At 48.7% G+C, this 13,050-nt stretch overlaps 1 protein-coding gene across 1 annotated transcript in view; it reads left to right on the top strand.

The window, feature by feature from the left end:
- Positions 1–13,050, top strand: part of LOC144123818 (neprilysin-3-like) — a 42,301-nt gene that overhangs the window by 21,804 nt on the left and 7,447 nt on the right. Inside the window, exon 4 of the mRNA XM_077656559.1 lies at positions 11,787–12,072. Coding sequence (XP_077512685.1) covers positions 11,787–12,072 — 286 coding nt within the window. The remainder of the gene's footprint in view (positions 1–11,786; positions 12,073–13,050) is intronic.

Below are 13,050 nucleotides of genomic sequence, written 5' to 3'. Positions count from 1 at the left end.
CTTATGAATGAAGCACCTGTGTACCCAGGTAATTTGAAACAAATGCACCCTTTAATGTTCATGGTAAGAGAAAGTATTGGCACATTCCCTCTGTACTGCAAGAGGGCATCACTCATTTAACCTTGCGCAGTTAAGATGGTTCCGCTTAAAGCTCCACAGAGACAATTTATTTTAAGGATACAAGGATTGCACGGCACCTGCATATCGTCAAACACAGCTCATGACTCTGACGTCGCACAGCACACGCCTGTCTCGTGTTTCGCCTTCATCGAAGGGCGGCCGCCGTGGCTAGGATTTAACCAGTCATCTGGCTCAGCAAACGAGTCAACAGAACGCCCGCAACAACAGCCACCACCTTTGCAAAGCGATCAGTTCGGACGGCACGCCAGCGAACCGACAGCGGCCTTTCAGTGGTAGTGTTTGACCACGAAAAAATTTGCAATGAAACGTATTTTACAGGCCGACCTTAGCGCTATAAATTAACGGCATGAATTTTAGGATGCGATGAACACATGAACACATTTGGAACCTCAGTGCACAGCTGAATTTAGGTTGAGTGCTGTATTAATAGCAACATCTAACTAAAACGAAATCTGAACAGCTGATACAACAGGCATGAAGCTTCAGACTTAACAACGAAACAAGGAGCAGTGCTGCATTTCATGCCTGTGCGTTATATGAAAAGACTTCATAACTAGCTTTTCCCGCAGCTGTGCCGTGCTTATGATGTACAGTCTATGTGGAGAGATCAAGATATAGAGTGGGAAGAAAGGAACTGGAACGATGTTGAAAATAATGGCTTTCTTCGCTGCAGCTATTAATTTTCAAGTTTCACTTGCGATCGAGACTACGACCAGTAAAAAATGACCCTCTCTGAACTCGACGTAAAACAGGGCAGCGACTGCAAAGCGCACGCGATAAAATGAGCCGCACCACGGCCTTTTAAGCAGTGAAATGCTCAGACTGTTTGCACGTTTTTCATGTCAGCCATATACGTCACCGATTCCACGGATGAAAACACTCCACAACAGCAGGCGGTGCGGAGTACAGTAAACGATAAATGTGGTATCAAGTACGACGACATTTTCAAAAAGGTCGTGTGGCGTCGATTTCTTTTTTTTTGCTTATTTGATTGGCGGGCGGAGCAACACAGCGTGCACGGACCCCGTTCCCAGTGCTAACAACTGCTGTAATTGTATCCTACAATAAAGCAGGAACTAGTGTGTCAAGAAACTTATACTTTTCCTATTTTCGTTTTTACAATTTAATATATAAATGCCGTATTATAGCACGCACGAAAATAAGGTCGAAAAAAAGAGGGAATGCAGCGCTCAGAATTTTTTTTGTTTGTGGGGAAGGGGGTGGCGGGTTCTCACTCCGAAATACACCTCAGGGCCCTGGCTATGCCCCTGGCCTGTGCCAACATTCGTGCAAAATAAACCAGCGCCTAATCACATCTCATTATACGGGAAGAGCTTGAGTCATGACGTACGATACCAGGCATAAAGACACGGTTTTCTAATCCTGGTTAAACCCTGTCGCGTCACCCAATCTTAGAGGCCATGTGTGTGGGCATCATGCTGTCGCCACAAATGCATCGCGGAACTGAACCATTCTCTGTGCTTATTAATAGCATTTCAATTTGCTGTGGGGCGTCAAACTGGGTCCTGGTTGTTGAAATAGTCGAAAAAAACTACGGCGTCCTTTAGTCGCACTTCGCGCCAATTATTCAAAAAGTTCACGAAGGGTTCATTCGTTGAGAAAAATATTCAACATGCACTATCTGATTCATTCAGCGAAGAAAAGCGAACAATATTCGATTCGCTATTATAAATTTTATAATATTCGCTCACCGCTAGAAGTATTTTATTTCACCAGAGAGAAACTTAAACATCATTAGGGCAATTGTGTCTAGTTTCATTCACCGTTCACGAAATAAATCTTAGCATCAGGTAAGCTTGTGCTATATAAATGAGTATACACACCTAATTTTTGGGTGAGCCTTTTCTTTTTTGTAATGATACGTAAAACACTGCTATATATAGATTACCTCGTGCTATTCTCCTACGACCGTGAAATAATTTATGATCGAATTTATTTCTCGTGGTGTTTCGGTGTCGGTTTCAACAGCCGAACGAGGCCTGTGACATCAAAGTGTAGTCTTAGGTCACGTGAGGCATGAAAAAACTGCAATTATATTCGCTGCTTCTGCATTTGTCGTCATTCAGGCTCTTCCGGGAGGCTGGCTTCAGCACTAGTCTATAACGGATTCGCAAGAAGTAGCCAACGCACAAGCGGTGGCAGAAGACTTTCGAAAAACACGGTCGTTAAAAATTCTAACCGAATCTCAAATGGCTTGCCGGAATTTTAGGGGCGGCAGGGTGGACAACGTCGCCATGCCCGTATTCCTTGAGCCGACTTGCGATGGGATGTAAAACACGGAGGGAGAAATCAGGCAAACCGCCGCGGTGGCTCAGTAGTTAGTACGCTCGGCTACTGATCCGGAGTACCCGTGTTTGAACCCGACCGCGGCGGCCGCGTTTCGACGGAGCCGAAACGCTAAGGCGCCCGTGTGCTGTGCGATGTCAGCGCACGTTAAAAATCCCCAGGTGGTCGAAATTATTCCGGAGCCCTCCATTACAGCACCTCTTTCTTCCTTTCTTCTTTCACTCCCTCCTTTATTCCTTCCCTTGCGGCGCGGTACAGGTGTCAGCCGAATGTGAGACAGATACTGCGCCATTTCCTTTACACAAAAACCAATTTCAAATTTTTCTACTCAGGTTTATGAAGCACAGGATTACATAGGTGTCAGAACACGTGGGGACGGTCGGTAACCAAGAGGCGGATCGGGTAGCTCGCTGATACGTACGGTACCGAGCGCCCGGGACATCCCACCACGAGCAACCTACGCCGGTGCCTTGCGAGTACTTCGTGATCCTCGAGCGTTATAGAGGGGCGAGTCAGAGATACGCACCGCCACATAAGAAACAAAGCAAAGAGGCGGTGGGTACATCGCGAAAACTACAAACTGGGACGTACCCGAATCTTTAAATTAGGAACGTCATTAATCCCACGGTATATCCTGGTGTATATGCCCGTGGTGCGGGGGAAGACCCAAGACGAATCATATAGCATGGACATGCGAAAAGATTGACGCGGTAGAAGTGATAAAAATCTTAGTGCAGCCCGCCGCGGTGGCTGAGTGTTTATGGCGCTCGGCTGCCGGCCCGAAAGATGCGGGTTCGATCACGGCCGCGGCGGTCGAATTTCGATGGAGGCGAAGTTCTAGAGGCCCGTGTGCTGTGTGATGTCAGTACACGTAAAAGAACCCCAGGTGGTCGAAATTTCCGGAGCCTTTCACTACGGGTTCCCTCAAAACCTGAGTCACTTTGGGACGTTAAACCCCCATAAACCATAAACCATAAAAATCTCAGTGCGAAGCAATGGGATGTAATGCTGTCCAGCGACCGCTGCTAATACCAACGAGGCCTGCTATAGTGTGCTCTACGGGCGAAGGAAGCAACTAGAGCCCTAGAATAGGGGCACAAACCCTCGCTGAAGGCTCCTTGAGAAGGAGCAACCGCTAAAATGGTACTTTCTTTAAGAATGAAGTTCCTCACTCACTCTCTTTTTTGCTGACACTTTGCTCCGCCATTTTTTCTGGGAAAAATGGGGAGGGAGGTCGGGGTTAAGTAGGCGTTGACCATGAATGCAGGGGAGCTTGTAGATCCAGTCTGGTTGTTGGATTTGTATGCTTTTCACATCCATTGAAGTGAAGACGGAAGTTTGAGGTGCTGGCAACACATGGGCAAAGGTGAAGTCGCCTTTCTTCTTTCGCGCTGCAGTGGGTGTAAACGTGCCATAAGCGACATATCGCCAACTTATCGAAAGCATAAGCTGGGATTAAAGTCGGCCGCACGAGAACGAGGGCCATGGGTGGCGACACAAAAATGCTGACCACAGAAGCCTTAGAGTCTCACTGACGAAAAGTTGCGCTGCGTTGCCGGCTAAAGAAAACGATTTTCATGGTCGAAAAGGTCGCCTAGAATCCATAGAAAATGTGCGGGACTCCTCGATGCATTACTCCACTACGTGAAATTCACAGACAACTGAGTATAGTTAACTGACATTTTCCAAACAAGTAGCGAGCCTGCGGCACAAGAGGAATGCAAATTTAGGTCCCTTCCTGGCCAATTTGAAGACGGCTCTACAGACTGTCCTCTTTTATTTCATAAATCCTAGGGCTTGTTACCTTGCGCAGTACAAGAGCTGAAGAAAACAGGATACATTAAAGTAACGCTTGTACGCTTTTTGTTTCATTGTTAAGCGCTCAAACTGTACCTCTTTCTGGGCTAGCTGGTGTAATATTCTGTAACAAAACTATAAACAGCGCTAATTTTTACACAAACCACACAGAAAGACCAGACAGGACGGGTGCTGACTCCAACGATGTTTATTGAAAGCCACATGTTTCGTATATATAGCCCGAAGAAGGTGAACGCATGCGCCTTCCTTAGATGATAAAAAAGAAAAAAGGTAAAAAAGAGAGAAAAAATAACAAAAAACACACTCAGACCAAACGTACTCATTATTGCGTATTCTTTAACAATCTATGCTCACTTTCTCGTATGGAGATAGAAGTGGTGCTGACGCACATGCCACCTCTCTCTCTGATAAAAAAGGCTTCTGCCAGTTCTCCAGCTAATCTATCTTTGCTTATAGCTAGAATTTTAATCTCGCCAAGTCGTGGTTCACAGTTTTTTTTTCGTTTTTATCAATGCAGAAGCGGCAATGGGCGGGCAGGTTTTAGGACGAATTTGATGCGTTCCCTAACGACCTTTCATGTTCCCCTGCACGCTCGTTTACTCAGCGTCCAGTCTGCCCGACGTATGGCTTCTCCGCCCCCTGAAAATTGGCCAGGATGTGTCCCAAGGTTAGCAGCGGTGCCAAGACCACATCTGGGTGTGGAAAGAAGCACTCGAAGCCCTATGTAAGTTGTGCCACGGGAGGGGTCTACGAGATCCCCCTTGCATGTGGCAAGGTGTACGTCGGCCAGACTGGACGCTGCGTAAACGAGCGTGCAGGGGAACATAAAAGGTCGTTAGGGAAAGCATCAAATTCGTCCTAAAACCTGTCCACCCATTGCCGCTCCTGCATTGATAAAAAGGAAAAAAAGCCATTAAAAACGACTTGGCGAGAATAAAATTCTAGCTAGAAACAAAGATAGATTAGCTCGAGAAAAGGTGGCGTGTGCGTCAGCACCACTTCAATCTGCATACGAGAAAGTGAGCACCGATTGCTACAGAGCATGGGATAAAGAGAAGATCTGGTATGAGTGTGTGTTTTTTCTTGTTAGTTTTTCTGGCTTTTTTACCTTTTTTTTCTTTTTTACCATCTAAGAAAAGCGCATGCGTTCACTTTCATCGGGATATATAAATGCAACATGTGGCTTTCAATAAACATAGTTGGAATCAGCGCCCGTCCTGTCTGGTCTTTCTGTGTGGTTGTCACATAAATTATGGCGCCTAAATTAAATTTTAAAGGAAAGAAGTGTGAAGAACACGACGTGGATTAACCGAAGAATGAAGAAGATAAAGAAGCATTCGGTGAGGTGGAGAGAGATGATTAGTGGAGAAGAGAAGACGACGACGACAAGGCTTACGTGCCCTAACGCCACGGCTATAAAAGGGCGAGGGAGAGCGAGGCACGGGGGGGGGACAGCAGAGAAGCGGAGGCTCCGGCGGGTCAGGGACGCATCGGCTGGAAGAGAGCGACGCCGGCTACTGCTCCGGTGAGCTCGCGTTCTACGGCTTCGCATCGTGGACCGCCTGCCGTGCCTGAGCCCGCTCCGGGGAGTCAACGGAGGATGCTACGGCCAAGGGTGCCTCCAGCGCTGTTGCCACCCATCCGCCTGGTGGTCCCAACGCCAACAACACCGGCATCACCACTACGGGCGCTTGGATCGGGAGATTGTACGACGCCGCCAGTCACGCCAGCCAAGCACGTTGAACGCCGCCTCGACGCCGCCTACTGGATCCACACAACGCCGCAGCCGCGCCGAACCAACCATGAGCACGAACGCCGACCACGAATAGTAGAACGCTAGTAGGAGACACTGGTAGCAGTGTGCCTGGGTCGGGTGTACTTATAGTGTTTCGTTTGTGTTAGTTTTGTTACTTTTGTGTTCTAGTGTGTGTGTCACGTAGGGTGTATTAAATGTGCGTTTGTGTGGTACACCCTTCGCCTAGTCCATTCTTTCAGTCCGAGTGTTCTCCGGAGAGATCCGTGACAAAGAAAAGTAGCGAGCATGTGGCAGATTTCATTTCCTTTTCTTTCTTTTTGCTTTGTCTCGGATTTTTCCGATCTCTCCACGGCAGAAAGTATGGATTTGGCAAAAACGTTAGAACTGGCGCTCAAGCTTGGGTTAAGCAAAGAAGAGGCGATGCGTCTCTGCGACCAGAAGAAAGAGGAGGCAGATAGGCAGAGAGAGGAAAGGACGTAAGCACGCGCAGACGCTCACGAAGCAGAAGAGCGAGAAGATAAAAGAGCTCGCGAGCGGAGAGAAGAGCAGAAGAACAGGAGAAAAGAGGGATAGAACTGGAGGAGTTTCTTTTGTGGACACAGGCGCATGTCGCGGGAGGATATGAGGAGATCACGGACAGTGATCAGCGTTCCTTAGCGGGTAAAGAATCTCCTAGACCGGCCAGAGTTTGTCCAAGGAAGCTGAGGGCTCCTTTTGATGACAAAAGAGATTATCTGGACGCATATCTGCAACGATTCGAGCGGATTGCTTTGGGGCAAGGCTGCAAGCGCTCTGAATGGCAACGGCATCAAGCATGTGTTTAGTCGGAGAGGCGCAGAATGTGTTTGGAAGGATGCCTGCTGCTGACTCCATGGACTACGAGAAAGTCAAAAAGGCACTCCTCCAAAGATATAGGCTTACGGCAGATGGTTTTCGTGAGAGATGTCGCACGGCGAAACCTGAGGATTCGGAAACCGCTAAGCTGTTTGCCTTCAGGCTAACCAACTATTTTGATAGGTGGCTTGATATGTCAAGCACAGAAAATAGTTTTGAAGGGGTGCGTGACAAGCTGGTCACAGAGCAATTTTTAGCGTGCTGCAGCTCAAAGCTAGCGCTATTCATGAAAGAAAGTTGTGTTCATTGGAAGAATGCGGCGACACTGCAGACCAATTCCTCGAGGCTCAAGGGCTAAGAAATTTGAGCAAGGCAAAGGAAAAAACCCAAAAGATCATAGAACAGATGCGGCAAATCCAAGAGAATATGGCGGTGCATCTAAGGCGCCAGTAGGCTGTTCTCTCTGCGGCAAGGTGGGACACAGTGCAATTGACTGTCGGACTAGTTGCGCTGCCCAAAAAACACAGGTTGTGTGTCAAAGTTTTAAGAGGAGGGGTCATACTCGGGATGAGTGCCGATACAGAACACAGGACCGAGCTGCATGCGTTGTCGACTCTAGGGTAGAACTTGCCACGCCACCCGAAGTTTCACATATGAAAGAAGAGCAAACGCCGCTGGAAAATGAGGCAGTGAGTGCAACACCCAAGTCGAAAGCAGCAATACCGGTGGTCGTTGGGCAAATAGGGGACCGTCCTATATTGGTGCTTAGAGACAGCGGAGCTAGCACAGTCTTGGTTCGTAGAAGCCTGGTGAAGGGCGAGGGTCTTACAGGGGAAGCGTCGGCCTTCACTATTTTAGATAGCACAGTAAGGTACCTACCTGAAGCAAGGTATCTAGTGTCCACGCCATATTATACTGGGCAGGTAGTGGCAAAATGCGTAGACCGTCCCATCTACGATCTCATCTCGGGAAACATTACGGGTGCAAGAAGTGTCGAAGACCCCCATCCCGAGTGGAGGATGCTCGAAGTTGAAGAACATCCAAAGGAGGAAAGGCCCGCGAAAGCTCAGACGAGTGCAGTCAGTTTCTCGTCGGCAGTGGAGACAAGAGCTCAAGCGACAGCCCTAGCAACGCAGCTTCCACTCTCTACTCCTGTTACGATGTGCCTGAGCTTAACACCGGGCGAAATTGCAATTAGGCAAAAAGAAGACCCGAACTTGAAGGCCTGCTCCGAAAGAGTCGGGGAAAAAGTGAAAGGAAAGAAGAGTCGTAGGTCATTCGAATATAAATTGGTAAATGGTCTTCTGCACAGGGAATGCATATTTAGTTCAGGAAGGCGGGTCCAACAGCTGGTGTTACCGAGAGATATGCGAGAGACCGTGCAATGCAAAGGACATGACGCCATTAGGGCCGGACACCAGGGTGTTCAAAAAACGGTGTCTAGAGTCACCGAGGAGTTCTTTTGGCCGGGTGTTCAGAGTGACGTTATGAGCTTTGTTCCCTCATGTGACGTGTGCCAGCGCACAGTTCCGAAGGGAAGAGTTTGTCCCGTACCTATGGAAAAGATGCCAGGCATCGACCTACCGTTTCAGCGAGAGTCTATTGACATTGTGGGACCAATCTTCCCAGTATCCGCTAAAGGCAATAGATATCTGCTTACTCTGGTTGACGTGGGCACTCGTTATCCCGACACTATTCCACTGAGAACTATTGACAGTGTCCAAGTGGCGGAGGGCCTTGTGGAAATGTTTTCGCGTTATGGATTCCCGAGGGAAATTTTGAGCGACCGGGGCTCGAACTTCACACCGGAACTAATGAAGGAGGTTAACCGCCTTTTGTCAGTAAGGCAGTTACTGACGACGCCTTACCATCCCACGTGTAATGGGCTTGTAGAGCGGTTCAACGGAACCGTCTGAAATATGATCAAGGAAATGTGCCAGGAGATGCCTACTGATCGGGACAGATATCTCCCAGCTCTTTTGTTCGCTTACCGTGAAGTACCACAAACGTGCCTTGGTTTCTCGACCTTCGAGATGTTGTATGGGAGAACCGTTAGAAGTCCACTTGCAATAATCAACGAGCTGTGGGCTAATAAAGAGATTGAAGCAAATCATAAGACAACATACACGTACGTTATTGAGTTGCGGGACAGGTTGAAGCAAACATGCAGGATTACACATCAGGGCCTGGAAATGGCGCGCGAACGCTATAAAGGATGTTATGACAAGAAAGCCATTCACAGAAATCTGAATCCGGGCGACAGGGTTCTTGTACAGCTACCCACGGATCATAATCAGTTGGTGATGCAATGGAAGGGCCCGTACCTTGTGACGCGGAAGAAAAAGGACATGGATTATGAGTTATTGATCGGTGACACTAAGAACGTTTCCCATGTAAATATGTTGAAGAAATACGACGAAAGGGGTCCCGTGCGGTACGCCCCCAAAGTAGCATGGTCGGTAGTGGCCAAGGAGACAGCTGATATTTCCGAAGTGCCCACGTGCAGTGGGAAGAAAAATCCAGGAGAGCATGAGGTACTAATGAAGCCCTATGTAAATGAAGACAGGCGATCACAGCTATACTCCAAATCAAGGGGTAGATGTTTTCGGATGGGCCATATCTTTCGGATGGACCATATGTTACAAATTAAAGCTGTCTACAGATAGAGCCAACTGAGCAGCTCTAGGTATCTCTGGGATGTATCTTGTTGTTGGTGCTGTGTTAATGTATGTCTGGGATTTATCTTCTTGTTGTTGTTGCTGTTGTTGTTGGCGTTATGTGATTATACAAGAGAGTGTGTTGTGAACAACAACATGTTTATTAAGGACTCTGTAGGGACCACGGCAGTGGTGTGTTAGTGTTCTGAAAACGCAGTTTGGTGTGCTATTTTAGTGGCGTGCTCATGGTGTGGGCTGGACATCTGCGGTGGGGTGTGTGCTGGGTCCAGAATCGCCACAGAAGATAGTCGGTTGGCTGGATGGCTTGAAGATGAGGATGACGTGAGCAGTTTTTTATAGAAAAACTCTTGAGAGAGGGGCCCTTGTCACATATATTAAGGAGCCTAAATTAAATTTTAAAGGAAAGAGGTGTGAAGAAGACGACGTGGAATAACCGAAGAATAAAGAAGATGAAGAAGAAGCATTCAGTGAGGTGGAGAGAGATGATTGGTGAAGAAACATTCGGCGAGGTGAAGAGAGATGATTGGTGGAGAAGAGAAGAAGGAGACGACGACGACAAGGCTTACGTGGTCTAACGCCAAGGCTATAAGATGGCGAGGGAGAGCGAGGAACGGGGGGAACAGCAGATGAGCAGAGGCTCCGCCGGGTCAAGGACGCATCGGCTGGGAGAGAGCGACGCCGGTTACTGCTCCGGTGTGCTCGCGTTCTACGGCTTCGCATCGTGGACTTCCTGCCGTGCCTGAGCCTGTTCTGGGGAGTCAGCGGAGGACGCTACCACCTGCTACGGCCAGGGGTGCCTCTAGCGCTGTTGCCACCCATCCGGGTGGTGTCCCAAACGCCAACAACACCGGCATCACCACCACCGGCGCTTGGACCTGGTGCTTGTACGACGCAGCCAGCGACGCCGCCAGCCACGCCAGCGCAAGCGCGTCGAACGCCGCCTCGACGCCGCCTACTGGATCCACACAACGCCGCAGCCGCGCCGAACCAACCGTGAGCACGAACGCCGACCACGAATAGTAGAACGCTAGTAGTAGACGCTGGTAGCAGTGTGCTCGGGTCGTGTGTATTTATAGTCTTTGTGTTTTGTGTTAGTTTTGGTAGTTTTGTGTTCTAGTGTGTGTGTCACGTAGGATGTATTAAATGTGCGGTTGTGTGGGTACACCTGTCGCCTAGTCCATTCTTTCGGTCCGAGTGTTATTCGAGGAGATCCGTGACACTGGTTTGTGTAAAAATTAGCGCTGTTTTTGCTTTTGTTACACTCAAACTGCTTCAGCCATTGTGTGTAGTGATATTCAACACATCATGCAATTATTTTAGCCAAAATAAGGAAACTTGACAACTGCTACGAGTAGCAGACCAATCGCGCGCGATCACCCTACGGAGAAAAGCTGCACCATTTTTGACGTCATAAAGTGGAGACATGCCGAACTGCGCTTTTTGACTTGCCGGTCGCATGCCTTATCTAGACACTATAGAACATGTCATGTCGTAGCCAGTAAGCTACCACAGAGGTTGGAAGCAGGCCTAGGTGTCGGCGCATCCGTCCCGTGCACGGGAGCTACTGGAGTCGTAGGTCAGATGCATTTTTCCGGCTCTGGAGAGGCGCCATGCGGGCCCGGAGTGCTGTGAGGAGGGAGCCGACGGCAGTGCTTTAAAACCGAGGAAGCCGAGAACAGCTACTAAATTGAAAGAAACGTACAAGAGTTCGTTCTGGTTTGTTGTGCTGTAGGCTAATCGCTTGAGGTGGCCGATTGAGTTGCAAGCTGTGGTTTAGCGGATGAATTCCTGCCAAAACTCAGCTAACGTTTTGGAGTAACAAGCACCGTGGAACTGCCAGCACATCCGCAGTAAAGTCAATGTTCGCAATGTGTGATTAATATTTTTGTTTTCTAGTCATTAACAAGGAATTACTCTCAGCTTCGAGCACCCACTGTATTTATTTAAAAATTGCAGTATAAAACAAGACGATCGATGCGATTGATCCTGAGAGTATGCGTTATCATTAGTGTTCGCCGCGGAAAGAGGAGCCGCTGCCGCTAATGCGTTCAGCATTAGCGGCAGCACTGTAATCAAACAGTGCTGCATTGTAATGGGCAGCTCTGTATTCAAACGTTATACTACTTACTAGGACTCTTCAGCTCGAATCCAGGCATCCGTTTTCTACTTCTCGTTCGCATCCAAATGTCGGATGAGCGACATCAGGAAGGTAATCCGTGCCGTCCTCCTCACTCTCCGTACTTTTGACGCAGACGTCGTCAGGGAGGTGATGGCCCAGCATGAGCTTTCATGGCCGCCCGAGGAGAATCCCAAGGGATCACTGTTGCAGCGGCTGGTCGAGCTGAGCCTGGTGCGGGGCATCCACGTGCTGTTTGCCCTGGAGCCGGGCGTATACCTCAAGAGGCCAGGATTCTACACGCTCCACCTGGGGATCGACCTGCAGATGCTCGCCCAGTGGGCACTTGTCCGAAAATTACTCATCCAAGCGGGAACCCTTGGCGCCTTCTTCGTGCAGACTGCCAGCGTACTTTCCAAAAGGTGAGAATACTTGCACACCAAGCAAGGTGGTATCTAAGTCCGTGACGCTGCCATGGGCGCTAAGAATCTCTAGTTCCGTGCATACCGGCTTTGGAAACTGAGCCTCGTAGCCTTTATGCAAGCACTTTACCAGCTATCATTCCAGAAGGCGATATCAAGGTGCTTAGTGAGGTTTGGAGCAGCGACGAGCGAATCCGGTCTTAATTAAACAGCCGTCATATGTTCTGCATTCTTAAGTTCATCGGACATTCAACATCTTTAGAACATAGAACCGTCGACGGTTTCTCCAGCAGTAATGAGAAAGTGGCAGTTACCGTACTGTAGCTTAATATAGGGTTCAACTTTCAGGTTGTGTGGATATATAGCATCGGCATCGCTCATGATTGTTGATGATAGATGCGTTATATCTAAACAACTGAATCAACTAAAATACAAGTATCACTACCCTGGGACATTTTCAAATGGAAACCATAGAGCGTTGAGGCGTATTTTTGGCGTGGACATTGTGAGCCATGTAATATCGCCACACACTCCCAAACATTGATCATGGATTCCTGTTCGTTGTGTGTGCGCACTAGAGTCAACGAAGCACTCTGCTGCTTTATGACATTTTTCACGAATTTCATCATTGAAACTGCCAGTCATGGTGCATGCATGCTGGTGCCTAACGCGAGTGCGCTTTCTCATGGAGCTATCAGCCGCATGGGCGAGGAGCTTATTCTGAAAGACCTCCTGCCATCTGGTGAGAGGCGTCTTGCGCGTCAAGGGTGATGCGGGCGTGGCCGCCTACATGAGACACTGACTGAGGCTGCGAACACAGGTCCGTGTGTTGTGCATCACGGCAAGTACAGAGGTGTATTGCCCGCCCAAGGTAAAGTAAGGACGGGGCAAGGAGGGGTTGGGAGGTAAACGTGCTCATTTCGCCTGGCGAAGCAGCCACGGCGTACGCCACCGCATTGCTCTTCGACTCTTCCGTGT

Source organism: Amblyomma americanum, chromosome 3, assembly GCF_052857255.1.
Source record: "Amblyomma americanum isolate KBUSLIRL-KWMA chromosome 3, ASM5285725v1, whole genome shotgun sequence".
In the NCBI taxonomy this organism is placed as follows: domain Eukaryota; kingdom Metazoa; phylum Arthropoda; class Arachnida; order Ixodida; family Ixodidae; genus Amblyomma; species Amblyomma americanum.
The sequence above is the reverse complement of the archived record's forward strand: the minus strand, read 5'-3'. Positions and strand labels throughout refer to the sequence as shown.